The sequence below is a fragment of the Sapajus apella genome, unplaced genomic scaffold, assembly GCF_009761245.1.
Source record: "Sapajus apella isolate SASKATOON/1434 unplaced genomic scaffold, GSC_monkey_1.0 scaffold151, whole genome shotgun sequence".
NCBI lineage: Eukaryota > Metazoa > Chordata > Mammalia > Primates > Cebidae > Sapajus > Sapajus apella.
The window spans coordinates 776,124-800,521 of record NW_022437091.1 but is presented as its reverse complement, the minus strand read 5'-3'; the positions used below and the strand labels follow the sequence as shown (position 1 = coordinate 800,521).

The following is a 24,398-nucleotide window of genomic DNA, read 5'->3' as shown; positions in this document are numbered from 1 at the left end:
GTTATCTGCTAAGCGACTTTGAAACTGCAGCAAAAATTAGTTTTAGTATTAAGGAAGTGACGATGGTGTAAGAGAATCATGCCCAAGAGAAATCAGGGTGTGCATTGTCATATCCGAGAGAAAACATGAAATCCACCTCCAGAATGTAAATTGCATGAGGGCAATATCACATTGAGTTTGCTTCCTGTTGGATCTCTGGTTTCAGCACCAAGCCTGGCAGAGTACAAGTACACGACAATATTTGTCAGATGAATCTGCGGATTCCTCAAACTTCAAGTTTGAGCAAACTGACAGGTTTGGCAAATTAGAGACCTAAGATCTAGTTCTAGCTCAGCCATAGACTGGCTGTGAGGCCATGATCAGTCTGTTCCCTGAGCCCCAGTTTTCTCATCCATGGAGAAAATCAGAAAGGAAGGTTGTCAAGGCTCTCTCTGCTCTGTGAGGCTATGCTGTATGAATTTTTGGCCAAAAGTTTCAGAAACAGGAAGTGTCCCTCAGTAGTCATGAGTAAACTGTTTTTTTTTTTTAAAAAGTGTTTTTCCGCATGTTCTCACTCATAGCTGGGTGTTGAACAATGAGAACACATGGACACAGGGAGGGGAGCATCACACACTGGGGTTTGTTGGGGGGGACTAGGGGAGGGACAGTGAGGGTTAGGGAGTTGGGGAGGGATAACATGGGGAGAAATGCCAGATATAGGTGATGGGGATGGAGGCAGTAAACTGCATTGCCATGTATGTACCTATGCAACAATCCTGCATGTTCTTCACATGTACCCCAGAACCTAAAGCGTAATAAAATAAATAAATAAAAAATAAAAAGGTGCTTTTTTTTTTCCCCCCCCAGACTTTGGGAAAGACTAATCACATTTCTTTTGGTCAATGATCATTATTTACAAGGTCCTTTTTTTCTATTAATTGACATAATCTTAGCCAAATAGAATAGTGCCTTAGAAGATTTGTTAAGGAATTAGAAATCTTGTCACAAATTACTGCATAAATCCAGGGCTATGATCCCAGCCAACACCCCAAGTAGTCAGTCATAACCTTTAGTCCCAACACCTATATTCAGGAGCAATTCCCAGAGACACACTTACATGGTCCATTTTGCACTGTGATGCCAGATCCTAGCCAGGGCGATGTCTGGCTTCCTATTTGATGCTCATCCCCCTCTCTAAACATTCTTCATATAGTATATAATTGGGTCTAAATCAGCCCTGAATCCACAGACATTGCTTAATCCAGGGATACAATTTTATACTTACTGGGCTTCACAGATAACTCAGTTCCCTGTCCGAAGATAAGCTTTCCTCCCTGGTTATAATTCACACTGTGTTACATATCCTGTCAAAAACACATCCAATCTGCCTGAACACATTTCTAATCCTCCACCCCCAAATCCACAGCAGATTGCTCCCACACCACGGTATGAATCATGGCTATACTGCTTATTGTAACTTTTTTCCTTATAAGGGGAATAAGGGTATTCACACAGGAGACTGATAGAGAATAATGAGAATTCCTATTTATCCAAAAGTGTTTCTATTTAACACAAATCTGATCTCTCATTTTTGCTTAATGGCTTTAGGTACTGCTGTTCAGGGAAATGGCTTCCTTTCATATGTTTCTCATAGTCTCAGCTAGAAATATTTGGCATGCAGGGCATGTCAAATATTAAGGGTAGGTGAGGCTCCTGGGAATGGGGCTTACCTGGGGTGACCATAACCTGGGTCCCTGCTCCAAACTGCAATTTCCCCCAGCCGTCAGTTGTCGCACTGTGACAAACACCTCTACAAAATGGCTTCCCCAGAGAAGATAGCTGCTAAATGAAGACAAACTGCTCATGGGGAAACAATCTTGCTACAAAATGAGGCAACCACATGATGAGATATAAGCTTTTCCCCCTTTCTCTTCTAATTTCTCTTCTTTCGAGACACTAAGGGCGATGTGTGCCAAGAGCTGCACTTCCTGGGTGGCAGGGGCAGGGAGCCAGACTGCTGGGGTCAGTGGAGCCTGGGCATCCACTTTAGACACTGCAGGGATAGAAACTCACAGGCCTAGGAGTTTACCTAGGTCAGACCCAGTCCTCAGCACCACTCAGGTGACAGCTGATCACCATGGTCATCCTGTTATTTAAATAACTTTATGTTTTGAATTCATGAGTCTACTGGAAAAACTACTTTAGGATGCTTGGGTTCTGTTCCTGTTGGAAAAGTGTTAATCACTGGCCTCTACTTGGCTGAGGTTTTTTTTTTTTTTTTTTTGAGGTGAAGTTTTGTTGCCCAGGCTGGAGTGGAACGATATGATCTCAGCTCACTGTAACCTCTGCCTCCTGGGTTCAAATGATTCTCCTGCCTCAGCCTCCTGAGTAGCTGGGATTACAGGTGCCCACCACCACACCCAGCTAATTTTTTGTATTTTTAGTAGAGATGGTGTTTCACCATGTTGGTCAGGCTGGTCTCGAACTCCTGACCTTCGGGTGATCCACCCGCCTCAGCCTCCCAAAGTGCTGGGATTACAGACATGAGCCACCATGTCTGGCCCTGAGTTTTAAAATCTATCAAATGAGGATGACTATATTGGAGTCCCCTTCTGAGAAAGACCTTGCCAGCAGGTGATTTTTCTTACTCAAATCTGACAGAGTAGATGGGTCCCAAGGCCTGGCTTATCGGTGGAGTCCTGGTAAGTTTCTTCCCCTCCACACCTCTAAAGCTCCTTCAAGGATGAAGAAGGTGACTAAGGTACCAGGCTTTGGTCTGCTCAACACTTTTAATGTTCTTCTGACCCAAGGAGGCTCCCGTAAAAAAAAAAAGAGGGCAGGTTTTCCTCTTGGAGATAATAATATTCAGCACGGAATTTAAATTATATGCCACTTACTTGGCTTGACAAGCAGCCTTGTCCCCTTCCCAAAGATAAAGGAGAAGGCTTGTCCTTCTGCACAGTGATTATCTCAGCATCAAAAACCTACCAGCTCAGCTTTCCCGACACAAGGCCCTCCTGAGAAGGAGCTCTCCAATGGAGTGAATTTCCTCCAGTGTTATTCATATGACCTGGTGATTTTTTTTTCCTTCCTGAAACTGTGAGCCCTTCCTTTCTGTATTGTTCTTATGATTCTGCTTCTCACTCCCTTCCTACCTCCTCCGTCACCACTCCTGAGGTCACAGTGGACTCCCAGCCTCAAGCCCCTGCAGCTTCTCCCCACATCGAACACTGGGCTTATTTTCTATCTCCACTTAACTTTACTTACAGGGCAGCACCGACAATCTGGTTCCGGGACCAAAGGTAAAATCCTGACCATAGTTATCCCCACAGTGTTTCTGGGCTCAGCAAAAATCCTCTAGAGCTTCCTCCCTCTAGCCTGGGCATCTCAACACTACAAACAACCCAGTATTCAGAACCAGTATTTTTGGCTCTAAGGTGAAAAATCCAGCCCATTTGTCCTGTCAAGTCTTGAGAACAACGGGAGTTTGGGAACCGCCAAGCCGGCAAAGGTTCCAAACTTAAGCTAGCAACCCTCTGTGTCCTGAAGGATGCAGCTCTGCATTAATGAGTCTGAGTCTTTTTCATGGAGAGACACTCCGGAGGCTGGAAAGAGGCTTAAAGAGGTTCTCTCATTTCTCCTCCTGCCTCAAGGCAGGGCTGTACTCCAATCACTGCTGATAGGAGGGCGTCTATCTCCTTTCAAAAACCCTCTAGAGAAAGTGCCCTGGCAACTACTCCCGACAGCTCATTTTCACTGTTCAAAAATCTATTAGAAAGGTTTTACCACTAACCTAACTCCCTTCTTGCAGTATTAGCCATGTCCTGTGGTCTGAATCCTGGTGGAGCTGGAGAGCTGAGTCCCTCCATCTTCTGTTTAATGCCTCCTTTCCAGGTTTAGATGTGTGACTTAACTCCCACCTTGCCCTCAACCTCTTTTCTTAGAAATAAACTGCCCCATTTCGTCTCTGCAGACTTTACTGATCCTCTACCTCCAGGTTTGAGAGTTTCATTTAGTGGCTATTTTCAGGAGCCATATTTCTCACGAGCTTCACTACCCCGAAGAGTAGAAGGACAACCTTGGGACAGATTGTCCTTCCAATGAAGTTTTCATCTTCCCTCTGTCCCTGCCCCTCCACATGGGGAAGCCTGTCTTTTGGGAAGGGACTTGGGACACCTTAAAGGAAGTCATGCTGGGGGCATTTTGGTGATGGGGTAGTACAAGTTTTCAGTTCTGCAGCCCTTCCTCTGCCATCCTGTGAACTGCATCCCTGCTCCAAGGGTGTGTGTGGAGCCTCAAGAGTCCCAGCCATGCAGCTGTCTGCAGAAACCTCTCCCCTGCCTCTGACACTTGGATGATTTTGTATTTAAATTAGTCAGGATTCTTTCTATTTCCACTTTCAAATCCCAGGTGAGGAATTTCATAGAACAGGCTGACATTCTCCGCCCTCCCCCGATTCCAGCTCTGCTCCTGATGCATAACAGAGCCTTGACAGAAGAGCCCGAGGGGCGAAACAAAGGCTCTGCAGTGGGTTGGAGATGATGTTTATCATTATTATTAATAGCTAGAGTTTAATGAGCTTTTTCTATGTTCTGAGCACTATGCTAAATACTTTAGCTGTATTATTTCATCTTTACAATGACTCAGTGAGGCAGGAATATTTTTACCTTCATTTTGTGGATGGGAAACTGAGGCTCAGAGAGATTAAGTAACTTGCTCAAGGTCACACAGCTAGGTAAATAGTAGAGCAACGACTTGAATTCAGGTTTCTCTGTTTCCAAAGTTCGTGCTATCCTTCTTAATCTATTATTACTTAAGCTCAAAATGTCCAGAGGGGCACAAGACAGGTAAGAGGGGTTGCAGAGGTGGACTCGGTGCCAAGCCTCATACTCTACGGTAGTGACCTGATTCTCAATCCAGATGCACAGAGTTCTAGTGGTTCAAGTAGATATTTAAATCGCAGCAAGGCGATCAAACTTAGATATGAGAAGTACTTTCTGTCAACAAGGGTTGCCAAATTTTGGAATTCACTACAGAGAGACATTTCCTATCCTGGACCATCCGATATAGCACATCCTATATGGCCAGAGATCCTGTTGGGAAGCCTGGTCAGGGGTGGTGGAGAACCTGCCTGACAGCTTCATTGGCTCATTATTGTTTATTTCTCTATTTCTTTCAAAATGTTGTATATGCTCCTGAGAAGCCCTTAGCATGAGCTAGAGCAAGAGTCTGCATGTGGACACAGGTGTGTGCATGAATACATGCACTCACATCTCGTTTTAAAGCAGGGAAGAGAACCAACTCTTTGGCCTGGGGAAAGATCATTAATAAAGAGCCCAAGCAGATGCACAGGATTAAAGTCTTTTTCAAACTAATGATTTGATTGATTGCCCCTGAAGGCCTAAGCAAAGAAGAACACAACTTACTTGGTTTCACAATGAGCGTAGTCCCATTCCCAAAGGTTAATTTGCCTGAATTGGTGCTACACAGTATTTAGTGCTATTGCAATAACCTTGACTCAGGCCTCTAGGAAGACAGGTGGAGGTGGGGGAGGCAAGCAGGAAAACAAAACCTGAGATGCCTGCCGATGGCCACAACAACCTCCTTGTAATTAGGTTAGAACTTGGGAGGAATACTAATAACTAGCAACTCCCCAGCCCAATTCTATTTGCTGTAATTTTCCTTGAAGGAATGGGCCTTGGCAGGAGCACCTCCTGGGAAATTCACTCAAAGTGGCTACTGCTTTGTCTCCTGGGATCCTGTCTTGTTTGTATTCCTGCAGGCCCTTTGGCTATTTTCATCCAATTCCTGCTTCCCCCTACCCTTTCCTTGGACCTTTCTTTTCGTAGAGGTTCACATATTTTCACAGGGAGAGACTACATGGGTATTAAAAGTCCAAGTGCAAAGCCCCAGGGAATATGTGCATTAATAACCTTGTTTTCCAACTGGTATCATGAACCACCCAACACAAACCAAGCAAAGAAAACACCACCTGTGTTTTGACAGCTTCTGCATGATGGAAGACAGGGTTCTTGGGAAGAATAATTAGCCAGAAAGAAGAACTTACTTGGTATGACCGAGAGTTTGGTCCCCTTCCCAAAAGTGAGCTGGTAACTCCCGGACCCAGAGTATGCACAGGGTTTCCTTTCTTTGCAAAAACCCCGCAGGTGCTGAGAAAATCAGACCACTCCCAGCATAGGAGCTGCTCTGACAAAAGCTCAGACTGTAACAGCAACTAGACAATAGGCAAGAGAGAAGGGCATCGCAAAGGCAGTCTATGAAACGGACCACTCCGCAGAGTCCTCCGGAGTCCTGGCTGGACTCTGAGGTCACCGACTCCATCCTCCTGTCCTTAGCCAATGTGTTTTCTGACCAAAGAGCTGTCTAGTTATTAAGAGCTTCTAGTTTTTAAAAAGCTTTCCTTTTCTAGCAGCCCTTACATTCAAGCAACTGTTCCTTATATCTAATTGAAATCCTGCAAACAGCAGTCTGAGCCCTTTCCCTCTCAAGCTTCCCTGGCTGAAGACACGATTTCACATAAACATATTCCACAGAGAAACTCGTTACAACACACCAAGCTGGTCTCAGTGGTCACTTTTGGGGTGGAGGAAACTGATAATGAAGGAAGGGGCCAAGGGGAATGTTTGCTTTATTTATTTATTATTTATTTATTTATTTTTTTGGTCACTTAGGCTGGAGCACAAAGGCACAATCTTGGCTCACTGTAACCTCCACCTCCCGGGTTCAAGTGATTCTCCTGCCTCAGCCTCCTGAGTAGCTGGGATTACAGGTGACTGCCACCATGCCCGGCTACTTTTTGTATTTTTAGTAGAGGTGGGGTTTCACCATGTTGGCCAGGCTGGTCTCGATGGACCTCAGGTGATACACCTACCTCAGCCTCCCAAAGTGCTGGGATCACAGGTGTGAGCCACCTTGCCTGGCCTTTATCTGTAATTTGAATGGTTTACAATGAGAAATTTTAGTATATTATCTGGGCAAATCAAAATTAATAACAGCATTAAGCAGAAACCTGCAGCTTTTAGATCTCAGACAAGCCTTTCTATGTCTGGTTCTCTGCCTAGGGCTTTGGTCTCTTGGGATCAGAGGAGGGAACTGAGCCAGAATGTGTGGTCAGAAGAAGCTGGAGGCAATGAGGTCATGGTGCAGTGCAGTGCCCAGTTCTGTGTGTGGTCATGACTGTCCAGTTGGCTTTTGAAATATAACAGAGTAACCTGTTCATCCTCCTGCTCAGTGCTAATGGCCCAGCTCCTTCTAAACCTTTCTTGGGGGCAAAAGCATTCTAGGTACACTGAAAAATATTCAGGGGAAGCAGCCATTGCTGATCAAAATCAGGAATGGCTAGAAACACTTACTTGGAATCACAGAAAGTCTTGTGCCCTTTCCAAAGACAGGAGGTGTGTTTCCTGAATCCCCACAGTGATTTCCTCCATAACAAAAATCCTGAATGCCTGGCATTGGTGGTTTTCCTGGAAATTTCCTCTTGTTAGTCATCTTCCCTGTTAGAATCATCTAGAAATCTCCCCACTTAATCATAGTTTTTGTTCTTTCTTAGCACGTATTTGCCTACTTCTTGTCGAATCTCTACGAAGTATGGTATAATCAAAATGTTCCTGCTTTGCCTGTCTACCCTGCTGATGAGCTTCCATACATGGAGTTGTAGCCCAGTGATGCATTTCTGAACTGCTTGCTGACTTCTAACAATTGTTAGCCTGTGAAAAATATTCCAAAGGAAATCCCTGTTTCTGACATCATGATGAACTCTTTGCTGTACTAGAAATAAAAGAGAGTGGTCATTTATCCTAAATAAAGAAAAAATATTTGGAAAATGGCATAGAGTGAGAAGGCTCAATGCAAGATGTGCTGCTGGCTGGCATATCATCTTTGTTGTCTCTAACACGAAAGTAGCTCTTTAAAAAGCCACCTCTCACTTATCCCTGGAACAAAGGAAAGGAGAGATCATGGGGCATCAAAGCCAGAAATCTCAGCAGAGGCCAGAGAAAAATAGATCTTTTATGGAGGGTGGAAGGAGAGGAGTCATAGGTATACTGGAGTCATTTCCAAAATCAATTTAGTTGGAGCCAAAAACCACACCGGGCTTAACAATTTGTCCAAACAAAGGTTACCAGGGACAAGCCTGGGGGAAAGACCAGAAAATAAGTTCTGGACAAAGTGTCATGATTCTTTTGCTCTTCCTAACAATGAAAAAGATAGTTGATATTTGGGTAGCAGAAGGCCGGCAACAGCTTTTGCAGTCCTGGAGGGGAGAATTTGGTATTTGGCTCAGCTACGGAAAGGGTGAGGACTGGGCCTCTGCATGAGAAGAGCCCAGAACCGAGAGGCCACCCACAGTCTTAGAAACTTTCCCACTCAACACACTCAACGCTTTTAACTTGGTGGGAGTCAATATTAGAAAATCACATAATCAGCACTTACTGGGGAGAATATGAAGTCGTGTCCCTTTTCCAAAGATGATTTTGTAATCTGTGTTCACACTGTGATTGTGACCATAACAAAAACTCCTAGTGACTTTTTTTTTTTTTTTTTGGTAAATATTTTTTGATGGCTATTTCACCTTCATGGGACTTAACAGATTCCTATATTGTCTCTTCTCCTGTAATAAACAGGCCTCATTATCAGCTCAGCCATCTTTCTCTGTCTTCTAGTTGTCCTGCTTGAATTTTATGCTGCTTATTGCAAATGTGCAGGAGGAAATTGAATGACCTCATTTGACACTGAGAGTGAATTATAAAAGCAACAATTCAACAAACTCCTTTCCGATATCAGACATAATTCTGTTACTGTAGGCAAAAAATACCTGGCAGACAGCCACTGAGCTAGGAATCCACTTTTCAGAGCCCAAACAAAAATGGGGCAGAAATGGGTCACTTGGGGCACATACCTGGATTTTCACCCGAGAAGGAACTGCATTACAGAGCCCTCCCCTGACCTTGGCTCTAAGCCTTATGTTCTACAATTTGCCATGTTACCAAATTCTGAGGATACTTTGCCTTATGTTTGCTGTACTCACTATAGCCTTGCTCTAGCTGGGGATTGTGAGCATCATTCATTTTGGCCCAGAGGGATCCCCGTGTTTTAGGAAATGTTCTCCTTCCATAGTCCATGGATGTGGTATCTCACCACCAAGAGATGCAAGCCTTATGCCATTGCCATCAACCCTGGCTGGATCCTTGTTTGACACTTAAAGAACCAAGTACCATTTTCTCTTCCTCATGGTCTACCTGACCCCAAAGATGCTCTTTATCATAGTCATTTAAAAAAAATTAACATGGGATGGATATATTCACTAGATATAAAACAAACCTATGGAGTCATCTACCTCATTTCCTTGTCTTCCAGCATTTCCCATGGCTGAACCATTTAAAACTAGGCTATCCTATTTTAAAGCTCCTTGGGTTGGTCATTCTATAGTCTTACTTATAACCTGTTGTAGGGTTTAATAACAGTCAGTCAATATGGTGACACCTGCCTCTTAATATCATTTTTTTGTTTGGACATTTGGATGGGTCCTGTCGTCTCCAAGATGGCAATGTGGAGAAATGAACACCCCAGGAGCACACCTGGGAATGCCAGGCTCCTGAATGCCTATTTCCCTCTTTTTCAAGGCGGTGTGTTTAAAAAGTTTTATTCCCCATGGAGGAATTGATCATTAAACAAAAATCATGTTATCACACCTGCCATTTCATTTCACTCCGAATTTTCCTTTTAGGTGTTTATAAAGCCATCTGGGATTGTCAATCTATTTCTGAGTCGTTTTCTTCTTCCACTGGATTTGAATTGTCAGGCTGTGTTTTTAGTGAAATTTGACATTATGGGACTAGATGTGGACATTTGTCAAAATGCAACAATGTTTGGGTTTCTTATTAGATCTTTTTGAAATGAATATATATGCAGGCACAAGAGACAAAGAAGATACCTTATGAATATTAGTAGCATTTAAAATAAGATAGATACTCATTTTTAATAGAATGGAAAACAAGTTCTGTGGCTAAAATCAGAGTAAACACACAAATCATTGCAGAACAAAGGTTAGGAGACATTCTGGCTGTAAATAACCATGGCCCCATCTCTCTCTAGAAGAAAGAGGGCTAAACCACCATGTTAAAGGTGAGTTGGGATGGTCTCATTTTACCTTTATTTATCTCATTATTGCTCTAGTCTCAATAATCACGAATATTTCATGTATATGCAAGTCATTTTTCAAGAAGTACATTTGTTTAAATATTAAAGTAAATCTCCACTAACTTCATGGGACTTACTTGTTTGGTCAAATATCAATAAAACATGGCCACTTACTGGGCATCACCACCAGCTGAGTTCCACTTCCAAAGATGACTCTGGCATTGTTATTCCCACAGCATTTCCTGCCTTTGCTGAAACCCCTAGTAAAACCCGACCAAACGCACAGCACTGTGGTGAGGGGGTCCTTTCCCTGCGTTTCTGGAAATTGGCCTTTTATGATGGAAAGAAAAATTGGTTCTGCAACATAAAGCAAACCATTTCTCCTTTAAAAATACAAAACTTATGAGCTTTTAAGATTCTTTTGCATTTCTAAGCATAAAACTGCCAAAGCTGAATCTAATTTGTTAACAACTCTTGCTGTCATATGTGTGAGCTCAGCCCTAGACACACAAGTTTGAAGGGACAGTACATTCCTACACCCACAGGGATATTTTCTAGCTACACGGCCATCCCAGTTCACCTCCAGACTCACTGATGAAGTTATTTCAAAGCCTCCTCAATGCGTAATAGTGCTTATTTGATAGCCTAAAAAATATTTCAGGAGGGAAGAGCGGCAAAAGTCAAACAGTCCTATTTTTTTTTTCCCCAAAGAAGTTCCACCATGGACTCATATGTTGTTTCAGCCAGGAAGGGGTAGAGAGTAATGACACACCATCTCCCACCACCTTAAGAAAGTCCAGGCATGAAATAAATGGGAGAAGTGAACATTTTCTATTATAAAAAGATTGTATCCTAAAGGCAGAGATAAAGACACGCAACAGCGTCTTTATCACAAAGCTGAGCATTGGCTGAGTTTTTGCATACGCAGAGTATCTGAAGAAAAAAGAGAGGGGTGAGCATCCCAGACAGTGATACCACATCCCTGATTTTTTGGTTAAAAGTAGCTCTTATGTAATAGAAATTTAAGCTTGGAGAGAGAAGTCCCTAACATGACTATAACTTGTTGATTCTTTAAAGAGGAAGTATTAAAAACTGGTCTCATTTCTCTTTTATCCTGGGAGCAGTGGGTGTCCAGAACAAACAAAAAGCACTTATTCTAGGGAAAACAAAAGGGAAACAAACGTAGGAAACAGAGTGATGGTTACATGGATCACGGTTCCAATACTGAGCTAAGCTACACTTAGCCTTCTCTTTCCTCTCCTCGACTCCTGGGAGTTAGGTTTGCCTGACTTCTCAGCACGCTTCCCAAGGATGGCTCTGGAGTCTCTTTTGGAAGAAAAATAAAGCATGGCCTATACAAGATGATGCTTGGACCAGCAGACACAGAATTGTATAAATAGGTTATTAGCAGAGGTTGTATCTGCACAGGTAAAGGTATGATCGGAGCCAATGAATGACTGGGAAATTGGGTTCACAGAAGCATAAGCTTGCAACATTTAGTTGAGAACAATTTGATTTTATCAACTAAATTTTCCCACAGTAGTCTTTTTCTCCCCTGGGGTTTATCATAAAATTAGCAAGCTTCCTCTTCCCTGACTGTAGTGTGCCATCCAGAAGAATGGGAAATTTTGAAAGCCTGCTATATCGTGTCAGATAAGAGATGACAGCACTGAACAAAGTCAACCTTCAGCCCTCCTTTCCACCAAAGGGTGGCTGTTGCTTCCCACTTGCCACGGACACAGAATCTACCTAACACATGCCACTACTCACGTACTTGGCTGAACAGCAAGCAGAGTGCCAGTTCCAAAGATGAGCTTGTTTGCACCACTGCCATAATTCACACAGTCCTTCAGAGCCTTACGCTAACCCTCAAGGAGGAGCACGGCAGGATGGGGCGAGGACAGCTTTGTGTCTTTCCAGGCTTAGAACACCTCAGTCATAGTGCAGCAAAAGCTGATTTGCAGGCATTGCTGCAGCCTTCATATTCCCCTGACATGCCCTGACACTGCCATTTAAGTTACATCCCAAAGCCCAGAACCCTGAGTAACCCCGGCAAGTGACCTAGAGCTTTGCAGGTATCTGCTCTCCATGTGGGACAGCAGCCTGAGGCAAGGATGTCAGGAGGGCTGCAGACTTGCTATTCTTCATCTTTGAATATTTCATTGTCTTTGGCTGTGACCCTTTCCTTTTTCTCTGAATTTGCTCTTCCAATGGAATGAGGCTGGTTCTGTCCTTGGAAAAGTTTTAGCCATATCAGAGGGAATTAAATACTCCCTAACAACTTGACTCTGCTGTCTTAGAGGGCTAGTTAATAAGCATTATTCATTCCGGAAGCTACGGGACCAAACAAAAGAGCTGGTGGCTGACATTGCTCCTTACTGGGAGTGGAGACTCCATTTGGGTTGAATGCATTGTCTCCAGCAGGCTGAATTGTTCTTAAAAATATAACCTACATGCTACACTTTGTGCATTATTCAACTAGTGTCTCCTCTCCCTTACAGTCACGTCTCTGAGACTTACCTGGCTTTATAATTAGCTTGGTCCCAGCGCCCCAGATTAACCGATAGTTGCTATCCACACAGGCGCAAAAACCTTAACAAAAACGTTCACTGTCCTTCTGGGGATATTACAGATAAAGCCCAGATTAAAAGTCTAGAGCAAAGCACGTAAAACAATGAAACAATGTAGGAATATTGGCTATTGGAGATTGTTTGCTCACTTAATTACATTTGATTCCCTTGCCCATTATAGATTCCAGACACAGATGATGAAATCGAATGACTAAACACCCAAAGTCAATCTAGGTCTCTCTGCATACAAGGGAAGCATAATTTATAAACCATTTCAAACTGGAGAAATTGAACTTGCTTCATCTTCCCCGATATTTTAAATAAAAATGCAAAAGAGGGAAAAAGATAACTTGTTTAGAGTCATAATGCATCTGATGCTCTAGTGTCTTCTTTTCACTGCAGATAAGATTTTCGTCAGCACCATGGTGTTCACATATAGGTTAAATTGTTCACATGTAGATCAATTGATTTATAGAGAGTTCTATCTGTGGAAACAGCATTCTGAGGGACCATGGACCCAGGCAGCTATAGGTGCTGCAGGCCCCTACAGAGGTCAGAGTTGGGAAGGGTGGCCTGCAGTGCTGTGAGAATGTGCCTGTTTATAGAAAACACCTTTTCAAGTTGGGTGCTATGGCTCACACCTGTAATCCCAGCATTTTGGGAGGCTGAGGAGGGTGGATCACCTGAGGTCAGGTGTTAAGAGACCAGCCTAGCCAACATGGTAAAACCCTGTCTTTACTAAAAATACAAAAATTAGCTGGGCGTGGTGGCACATGCCTGTAATCCCAGCTACTCAGGAGCCTGAGATAGGAGAATCGCTTGAACCTGAGAGGTGGAGGTTGCAGTGAGCCAAGATCATGCCACTGCACTCCAGCCTGGGCAACAAAGAGCGAAATTCCATCTCAAAAAATAAAATAAAATAAAATAAATAAAAGAAAACACCTTTTCAGAATGGCTTTTTGGTTTCTAGTACTTACTTGGAAAGACTCGTAATCTGGTTCCAGTCCCCAGAATGAGCTTGTTGTTATAAGACACAGTGATACTAAGATCTACAAAAACCTCCTATGCTCCTCTGCTCTTCTCTGCCACTGACACCAAATGACTCAATAGCAAAGATTTGGGGATACACTGAAAACACCAAAGCAATCGGTCAGTTTTTGTTTCAGTCAAGTTTCATCTTCTGAAAATGCCTGTGGCCTGTGCTCATTATGTTTTCAAGGCACTAAGTGACAGCTCAAGACAGTTCACCGTAAGAAAATAGGGAATCTCAAGCTCTAATCCCAGTTATGATTTTTTTTGGTTTGACTTAAATTATGTAACTTGTCTGTGTCTCAGCTTTTCTGTCTGTGACATATGTTTGATGATGTATGACCCTGTTTACTTTATTAGAGAATATTGTGAGGATAGATGGGCTGGGGACGGGGCAGTGGGTTACAGCATTGAAATGCATTGTGAATAATGTGGGGAAAATATAATGGTTCAAGTCAAGATATTATTAACATGAATAGCAGGGACTATGCTAGCTGAAGTTTATTGTCAAAATAACCACAAAGCTTTCTTAGTAAAAACTGAAGGAGAATATATCTGTCTTGTGTGTTTTTCCACAAGAAAGTTAGTGGAAATAACCACTTAATCTGCCAGAAGAGACAGGCATGGAAAAGGTCAGCTGGATTCTGAAGTCTGACTGCCAAGGGAGAAGAAGAAATGACTGTCCTCCCACAGCAGTGAGTGAGCATAGATTAGGTTCCCACGACATGCTAATGCCCTTTGCTGTTGCAGCATTAAATGGAACCAAAGTTATTTTAAAAAATGAGTTTGACCATCTTAATGGTCCAACTGCCTGTGTAGGTAGAGCCAGAGACTGTATCTCATCAGTGACTGGAAAATGGGTGTGTGTATGTGTGTCTGTGTGAACTGTTCCATAGGATTTACAGACACAACAGCCTACAGAAATGAGAAAAGACACACTTACGTGGTATAACAATCACTTGAGTGCCGGACCCGAAATGCAGCACATTCCCAAAGCCTGTCTGTCCACAATGGTTCAATCTTTTACAAAAACCCTGTCATCTCTTCATAACCACACGTTCTGGGTCCCAAGGTGGAAGCTAAAGCTTCTCAGGCATGAGAGAGGATTCAGACACACATATCATGAACACCATGGTATTCCTTATTCCGTGTCAGCTCTTCCTTCCCGATGCTTTTCCTCATCCTGGGCCCAGCTCCAGCCTTCATGCAGGCAGTCTGTGTCCCTTGGCAGCCACCTCCACCTCTTGTTGGGGCCAACCCTCAGGAAAGATTCCCTCAGGGCCCTGAGCCATTTGAAGATCACTCAGGGAGCTAGGAAACTCCTCAGAAACACAGCTGATAGTGTAGAGGCAGGCAGCAGCGCACATGGGGGAACCCGCGCTGGGCATGGGCACAGCAGTCAGGAGTTCAAAGGAGAAAGCAAGGATTTACAAGGAGTTGGAGATCGAAGGAATAGGACCTAGAGAGGAAGGGGTCTGAAAACAAAGGCAAGAAGAGTAGACACACACTAACAGTGTCAAAATTAGTCACGCTCTGCTTGGTGAGTACACACAGGTTCTAGGGGAAAGAAATTTTCCTGGCTGTATCAGTTGCCCTGACCTATTTAGTATACTGTTCTACCTCCTGTGACAACCTCTCACATGCAGCTGAGACGCCCCACACCACAAACAGAGAGCACCTCCCTGTCTTATTTCTGTCTCAAAGAGCCATCTGACCAAATGTTCTACATGAGGGGTAGGAACAGCAGCCACAAAAAGATACTCAGAGTCTGTTTCTCTCTTCCTAATTAGGCTGTCAATCTGTTTAGCTAATAAGTCGTATAAAGTGTCTTAATCTCTTCCAAGGAAAGGAGTCATATAAATGCAAAATAGCAGCAGCAATAAGTCAAATGGCTTGCTACCCATCTTTTCTTTGTGTGAAGAGATGCTGTTTAGTAGAAGGGAAACTTTCTGTGTGGAGAGGAGACAGACTAGGAAAAAAACACAGAACAGCATTTGTTTTTATTAGGCTGCGTCTATACAGCACAAAGTAAAACAGATCTGCCAATTATTTAGGTAATGTGACAGCCAATTCATGCAATTTTGAGCACAAAGAAGTTTTCTCAAGGAAGTCCCTAAATATTGGGATCAGCTACCAACATTAATCAAAGTAGCTGGACAATTGGGCTGCACAGACACAAACTAATCAACGTACCCTGAGATGGTTCTTCTGAAAGGCTTACATTTTATAAACCTAATATTAAAACTGGCCCAATATTTAACCACTCTCTTCATTTTGGCACTGCAATTAACAGTTCCCAATTTTTCTTACAACATGCCTTACATTTCGAGCCGAAAAGGTAAGGGTGACCTTCTCCCTAGGGAGTTCTATCAGGTTAATGCATGGAAGCTCATTTAGAAATTCCTTCGGTGTCTGGGATGTGAGAACTGGTCGTTAAGGATTAAGAACTTTTTCTCTCAATTGGCAAGGACTTACAGGGAAAAACGGTGAGTCTTGTTACAGTCCCAAAGAAGAGGTTCTTTGCTCCGGATGACAGTGTTTCTGCCCAGTACAAGAACACTTTCCTACTAAGCTAATTTTTCTTCCTCTCCTTCCTAACTTATTTATATTTTTAAATATATATTTTTAGAGACAGGATCTTACTTTGTTGTCCAGGCTGGCGTGCAGTGGTGTGATCTTGGCTCACTATAGCCTCCTGCCTCAACCTCTTCAGTAGTTAGGATGACAGGTGCATGCCACCATGCCTGGCTATTTTTTCTTTTAATTTTTTTGTTTTTGGTAGAGATGGGAGTGTCACTATGTTGCCCAGGGTGATCTTGAACTCCTGGCCTCAAGTGATCCTCCTGCCTCAGCCTTCCAAAGTACCTAGATTACAGGTGTGAGCCACTGCTCCCAGCTTCCTTCTTCTATAAAGTTTGCCAGGGGTATGCGATACACAGTTGGACTTCTACTTGGTGATTACCTTTGAATATCCTTCCAATGAGAAGTACTGTCTTCCATGTTTCTTAACAATCCAAACAATTAATAGTCCCCTTTCTCTCTCTCCACATTTTCTTCCCCCAGACAAAAAGTTGCCATTTCCATGCTACCCATTTTCTCCTTGGAAGACAGTACTTGAATAATTCTTGTGGTCACAGGAGTGGCTTCTACTTTAGTATATTATTATGTAAAATCACCTTCTTTTGTGTGAAACACCCACATTTGATGTTTTTATTTCTTCCAAGTCAGCCAAACTGACATTGTCTCAGCGTGAACCTAGGAATTCCAGATCCAATACACCCCTCTTTTTGCCACTAGCTGAAACCAAATGAGTTAGAAAAGACTATATTAACCAGACTTTACACACATTCTACTTACTTTTATAAAAGGAAAATACAACCTAAGAGTAAGAGTCTTTGGTTAGAAGTTGAGGCAGAGAAGATTAAATGAACAAAGCGGATAACTACAGTTGACTTGGAAACAAGACCTACCTGGTTTTACTTGTAAAATTGTCCCTTGCCCAAAGATTAGTTTGTTTGTGCTGCCAAAGTCACACTGTAATGCTGTACTTTACAAAAACTATAAATGGGGATCACTTCCATTTTCCTTCTTTCCCTCCAGCAACCTGACCTAGTAGCAATAAAAACATATTAACTGAAAACTTTCTATGAGCCTGCCACTATGCAGAGTCCATTATCGGTATTAGCTCTTTTAATCTCATAACATCTCAATGAGCTAGGTACTATTACCATCCCCATTTTACAGATGAGAAAAGTGAGGCATAAAAAGATTAAGTAACCTGCAGAGTTAGGATTTGCCTGAACAGTTTGATTCCAAAATTCATATTCTTAACCATTATGCCATATTTTTCATTAGCCACCCTCCCCACCTGCCATTTAGGGTTCTCTTTTGAAGTGTACCAGTCACATTGATAAAATAGTTCATTGACCTAATAAACATATCCTGAGATAGATCTTCCGAAAGCCTTACATTTCGTAAACTTAATATTAAAACAAATCCAATGTTTATACCCATTATCTTCATTTTGGTACTGTAACAGACATTCTCCATTCTTTCTTTTTTTTCTGCATGTGTCATATTTAGAGCTGCAAAGGTAAGGATGACCTTCTCCCCAGAGAGTCTTATCAGGTTAGTACATAGAAGCCCATTTAGAAATTTATTAATGTCTATATCAAAGACGTCTCTCCTGAAGCCCTTTGGCTCTGTTGTACAACCCCCCTTGCCCTTACCCAGCTTTGTCAAGCCTGGAGCTCCAGAACTGTCTCAGGACCTAGCCCCAGCCAAAACCAGAGCAAACAGTGCTGGGAACACAATTTGGTGTGTGGAGCAAAATTCTGAACAGCGTAGGTGGTTTCTAAGATGCTCCTGAGGACTCTTGCAGAGAATAACTTCTCAGAAGAGGCCAGAATTAGGATGAAATCAATTCCTTTCCTGTTACCTCTAGCAAATCCACAATAAGGCTCCAAGCCAAAGAGAACTGAGAGACACAGACACAGAAATTATATGCCAAGTTTGAGTCATTCTGGATAATCCGCACTGGGAGATGTGCTCTTGTGCGGTCACTAGCATGACTGTGAGTCCTGAGAGTTCCCAGCACTTGACCTGTCTTTGGCTGGAAAGAAGCAGTATTTGCCAATGGCCCACGGTGAGGCTGGCACAGTACAGACTAAAGAGGCCATGAAATGTGCTGCACACTCTCACCTTCTGTAATATCCACTGCTCCCTGACAGGCCTTTTTGGAATGTACTAATGTGTTTGCTCTCTAAGAAAACAGCCGAATATGCCAATGGCCTTCCTACCCTGCTCATCTGGATCCCTCTCTCCAGTTATTTTGATTGAGGAGTAGGCAAGGGTTCAGTTTTGATAGACAGGAAGAAAACACTAGCCATAACTGGATATTTTAAACATTAGGGCTAAAAAAGGAGGAGGCAATTTCTGAGATATTTCAAACTGCACAGACAGGTTTGAGAGAGTTAACATGAAGACTCACTTGGATTTACTGCCAGACTTGTCCCCAATCCCCAAATCAGCTTACGATTATTGCCAACATTACACAGTCATAGAAAGCTTTACCAAAATCGACCAGGCCAATGTGTATCAGGAAATCCCTTTCAATCCCCAAATCTGGCCTGCGTGCTCCTCCAGCTGGGACTCTGGCCAAAGAGCCAGCGGAAAAGACTTTATCATGGTGGTCTATTCACAGCATGGTCAGGTGGAAAGGCTCTTCTGAGGTTACATAGTTCATCCCTCCACCTCCTGACAAAGCTGCCTTCTGACCAGGCCAGCAAGGAGGCATAATCCTGACAAAGCCGCTGGAGAAGGATTCCCCCACTGCAGTGTTCACCCAACCTGTGTTCTACTCAGTCAGACTTTCTGACCCAAACGGTTAAGATGAAAAGGACAAGGAATCTGTTTAGCACATTTGTTCCCATGCCAGTTACACGTATGTCCATTTTCACATATGCATATGCCATGTATCGATAACATGTAACCATTAGAATTAATATAAAAATAAAATTAGGTAAACAGAGCTCAGTGCTATGGCTTCCTTTTGAAATTAGAGCATTCATTATGGATTCAGCAGAGATACTCACAGGGTTTGACCATTAACCTTGTTCCCCCTCCAAATGTGAGCACGTTGCCTGCATTATTATTCACACAGTGATCTTCAGCTGAGCAAAAACCTCCTAGAAAATGAACTAAGTTTTCCCTAAAGATCTTCTGGAAGGAGTGATATTGTAAGCACAGAGAATATTAAGTAATTGTCACAGTAATAACCTGGCACAGGATCCCAGTACCAGTTTGGATTTCAGGATTGTTTCCACCCTGGGTAAATAAAGGATAGTCTTTCTACATGTTCTAAAGAAAGAGTTTTCCTGCGCAGAACCAGCATACTGAAAGCCAAAATCCTAGCAAATCCACTGGTGTTTTAGATAATAATTCCCCAGGGTTCTGAAAATTATATACCTCATTTGGGCAAAGTAGGAAAGGTTTATGTCCATGGCACCAAAGCAAGAGCAGTCAGAGAGACTGTTGTCACAGTGGGAGGGATTGAGAGAAGCTGTCACGGCCCACCTGGCAGGAAGGGTCGCGGTGGTGATCACACCTTCCAGGTGCTGGTGCCATGCACCTCTGACTGAGGTCAGCTCAGGAACATCTGAGGGGATGCCCAACATTTTCAACCCACCGAACTAGAGACGGTCCTATGCAACTCTCTGCCCTGCAATCCACCCTGGACTCCAACTCCATATCTTTTAATCCCCTGTTTGCTAGTTACCAGGAAAAAGACTTTTCACCACTTCCTATCCTTGTCCTAGGAGACTTTTCCACTCTTACTGTCCCTTCCCCAGGACATAACACAGTTTAAGGACTGATCAGAAATAATTCTCTTACAATTAAGAAGGTGGCTTCTCCTGTTTTTCCTGCATGGTCCTTTCAAGCTTCTCTCAATTTTGAGGTACCTGACTGAAAGTCTGAGCCCAAAATTCCATTGGCATCACCACTGAGTGGCAGCAATGGTCTCCTCCCACTTCCTCACCCCTGGCCACATTGAGGACCAGGGGCTTAACAACTGACGTTACGGACCACTCTGAAGGAAAATCAAGAAACACACGCCCTATAAATCTCCTACTTGGATTATATAAGTGTTATTTCAGGGACAGATCTCTCCTTTCCAAACCCATTACAGACACCATCTCTCTCCTTACTTTGCTTCTTTGATGGATCTCTTACCTTGGCCTGCTTAATTAAAAAATGATATAATTTTTCACACTCTTCCTATGAAACTAAGTCTGGTGATGCCTGTGCTGGATCTCAAGGCTAAGCGATGGTGAGACCAAATTTTGTCACCTGTGCAAGCCTATTTTAGGTGGTAGATCCAGGATATCTGATGTATGAACACGAGGTATAGGTGTGGGCATGTATAAATATTCAAGGGAGGCAGATGCCTAGTTTTCCTGGAGCAGAACATTCATGAAAGGGAATTGCTAGAAATAAATTTAGAGAACAGAAAGGGCCCAGATTTTAGAGAGCTTTGAGTGACATGCTGGGATCTGGACATGATTTCCCCTTGAGATGATTTCTCAAAATATGAATGCCCAGATGATGCACTGAGCTGCACAGAGAAGAGAGACACAAAAAGAGGTAGAAAAGTGAGTGAAAATGTAAAGTGAGAACATAGTTTTAAAAGAAGAGAATAAAGAACACAGAACTCCTGTTGTGTTTACAGGAGTTTCTCAAGGTCTTCAAGTCATGAACATTTTTCTAATGTTGGATACAATTCTTATGAAATCAGCAGTGAGTCCATCATGGTGATCTTCAGAACTCTCCCTCACCCCTGCTGTCCAGAGTAAAGGGACCCAGAATTGCCACCTCAGATAGCAGTGATTTTAGCTTGCACAGTTTACACGGATACTCCCCTTGTCCTATCTCTCCTTGTCCCTCAAACACGAACGTCAGCAACCTTTAAAATAAAGCCTGTCTTGTCTGTAATACTCACTTGCTAAAACCTTCAGCCTTGTGCCTGCTCCAAAGATGTATTTGTCGGTTCCTGTGGTAGTCACAGTGTTATGTGTCTCTACATAAACCAACATAAGGAAGCAGCTTCTTTTAATGGAAGCAGCTTTACTCTCCATGAATAAATAGGGCATCATAGGCACTTTCCCCATTGAAAGGCCTTGACCTGATATCTTTCTAAAATGAATTTATTTGGGATTATATTTCAATTCATACAGAAAGTCTTCACTGTTTCTATTGGGTCCAAGTTTGCAAAACTTCTTCAATCTCATGCTATCTTTTTGTGTGCTTATTAAAGAGGCTGATTTAGTGAACATAAAAGGAATTAAACATCTAAATGGCTGTTGAACCCTCTGAAATATTCTGTCTAGGATTCCCCCTGAGAGCCAGTTTATGAGCCACACAAACCAACCCATGACATTATTTTATAATTACATCTATTTTGGATCCAAAACAGTATCAGCAACTAGTCGATTCCCTCCTCTATATTAGTCTCGGTTCTGAAAGGATTTTGATTATCAATAAAAGTGAAATCCACCTTTAAAATATAAAGCCATTATGAAAATGTTTTGTAAAAACATTGTGAAAAAAAATTTTCTTTTTTGTACAGAAAGAAAATGTTTTGCCCTTTGAGGGTGATTTCAATGAGGGAGCGAGCGATGGGCAGTGTTAGAGGCTTCAAGCTGAGTGCTTTGACTGGGCCACTCATTGAAATGTATAAACTCGATTTGTTAACAAATCAGCCCCATTACCTTATTGTCACAGCTGGTTTGTGTGCAGAGGATTATTGATGAAATACTACCAAAATGTGAGATGGCAGACATTTTTGCAAATAGTGTGCCTGCAGGAAAGCACCCGTTTCTGTAATTCTAACAGGAAAAAAAACCCAACATCAAAAAAACACACTGAACTCTGCAAGTGTGGAGACAGCCTGTACATTTTCAATATTGCTTTTTAGAATCCATCTCGATTACCCTCTCCGACAGTTTTGCAACTCGTATAAACATTCTGCTTTATTACAGATAATCTAGTGGACATGGGGAGGCCCTCCACAGTACTAGGATTCTCTGCCCCTCCCATAGGGTTGACTTGGCCAGCCTAGATAAGGGGGCGAAGTCCATGTGTGGACCTGCTTTGTCCCTACAGTGAGGAAGGGGACTATCCAAAGAGAAGCAAGCCCACTGATGTGACACATTAAGGGCTGTTCTCTCTCTACAGAAAGTTACATTATTCTACTAGTCTCTCAGAGGAAGAAAGCCATGCTAAGCTTGTAACTCCTGCTGCCCTCCCTTCACTTGAATCCTCAGTCCCCTTGCCTTATTTTCCTGTTTTTCTTTCCTTTTTTTTTTTTGAGACAGAGTCTTGCTCTATCGCCCAGGCTGAAATGCAGTGGCACGATCTCAGTTCACTGCAACCTCCGCCTCCTGGGTTCAAGTGATTTTCCTGCCTTAGCTTCCCACGTAGCTGGGATTACCGGTGCCCACCACCATGCCTGGCAATTTTTGTATTTTTAATAGACATGGGGTTTCACCATATTGGCCAGGCTGGTCTTGAACTCCTGATCTCAAGTGATCCACCTGACTTGGCCTCCCAAAGTGCTGGAATTACAGGCATAAGCCACTGTGCCCAACCCACTCACCTTATTTCTCAATTCTATCAAACGACACAAGCATCAGCTCAACTGGGTCCTCGCCACTTATCTGTTGAGGACACATTTCCTTGGCTATGCCACTGCTTTGGTAGCGTCCCTTTTCATTGGTTTGTTTCTGTCTCTATCACAAAGCTTTGCTTCTTATCTCTGCTTTCTCAAAGCCACAATTTGCTTTGTGGACCTTTGAAAAACACTGATTGCAGTATTAGTACAGTTTATCAAACTGCCCTGAGACCTGATAACCAAATTCAGCCTCCAGGGAAACATGTATTCATATCTTGCTCACACATCAGACATAGTTAACAACTGCATGCTAAGCAAAGCAATTAAATTCAGCTGTGTTTCAACAGGTCCCATTGGATTTCTTTCCAGAAAGGACAATTAGAAAACCACAAGAACTCACGGGGTGTGACCAACAGCGAGGTGCCTTTGCCAAAGTTGAGTGCATAGCCGGAGTTTGAGTTCCACAGTGTGTTCTCCCTAAACAAAAAACCCCATGCAGTAGCCACCCTGTCCCTTCTCCTATGATACCTATTAAAGCTAATGTCTGAAAACCAATCACACAGCAGTCACACAGATTGTGGGTCATCCATGGGCCTTTGATGGTGTAAATAAAGCTTCCCTCTTCCATTAGGCCATTTCTGACAAGGTTGCCACTCCCCACGGTGATGTGAGTGATCAAAATTGAGATCTGCTATCTGAGGGAGGGGGCCCTGTGACATACTATGACGTCTGGAGTTTTCCTATGTCCAGCAGAAGGACATGCTGGTCTCGACTGGGAACAGCCAGGGGCATGGACAGGAGCAATTCTGTGGGATTCAAGGGCGAAGGGGTGGGGGAAGACATCGGTGAGAAAGGAGTTGGTAAGTCTCTTCTCACTCACTCTGCATTGTACTTTAGTTGCACTTACTGATATAGTCTTTAAATCCCCAACACTTACTTGGTTTAACAGAGAGTGTAGTGCCTTTTCCAAAGATGAGTTTTTGTTGGCTTCCTCCATAATTTACACAGTCCTATGGGGCTTTACAATAATCAACAGACGGGAAGGATGGAGAGGGAGACTGAGCAAGTGAGATCACCTTCCCCTCTAGTGGAAGTCTCCCCACCTTGCAGCCTCCATTCCCAGTTCCTTTGCAGGTCAGGACAGTTCTCTAAAATTAATAGCTGGCTGTGTAAATAGATCTGAACTTGATCTTAAATCCCCTGTTTTGTTCTTAGAACACTGGGTTCTGACAGAATGCTCATGCCAGAGGCACATGAGGACAATAGCAAGGTTGGGCAGAGCCATCCCACCCAGCACAGGAGGTCAACATCGGGGTCCCAGTGGCTATTTTAGGGACCAGGAGCATCATGCCACTTTCTCAGCCATAGTTCTTCCAAAGAATAATTAAAAAAACAAAACCAACAAAAGAGCTGGTTGTACTTCTCTTGGTGTGGAGGGGTTCTTTTTAAGGAAAAATCTGATTTTTGAGTTGTTAGGTCTTTTAATTTTG

The 24,398-nt window shown here is 43.0% G+C and overlaps 1 long non-coding RNA gene and 1 gene segment (V, D, J or C); one reads left to right on the top strand and one right to left on the bottom strand.

Annotated features, from left to right (window-relative positions):
• LOC116541450 overlaps positions 1-24,398 on the bottom strand; it is a 544,521-nt gene that overhangs the window by 30,510 nt on the left and 489,613 nt on the right. Inside the window, 1 exon segment of the C gene segment in view lies at positions 1,710-1,764. Coding sequence covers positions 1,710-1,764 — 55 coding nt within the window.
• LOC116541484 overlaps positions 5,876-24,398 on the top strand; it is a 271,561-nt gene continuing 253,038 nt past the window's right edge. The window contains exon 1 of the long non-coding RNA XR_004264829.1: positions 5,876-6,107. This is a non-coding gene — a long non-coding RNA (uncharacterized LOC116541484). The remainder of the gene's footprint in view (positions 6,108-24,398) is intronic.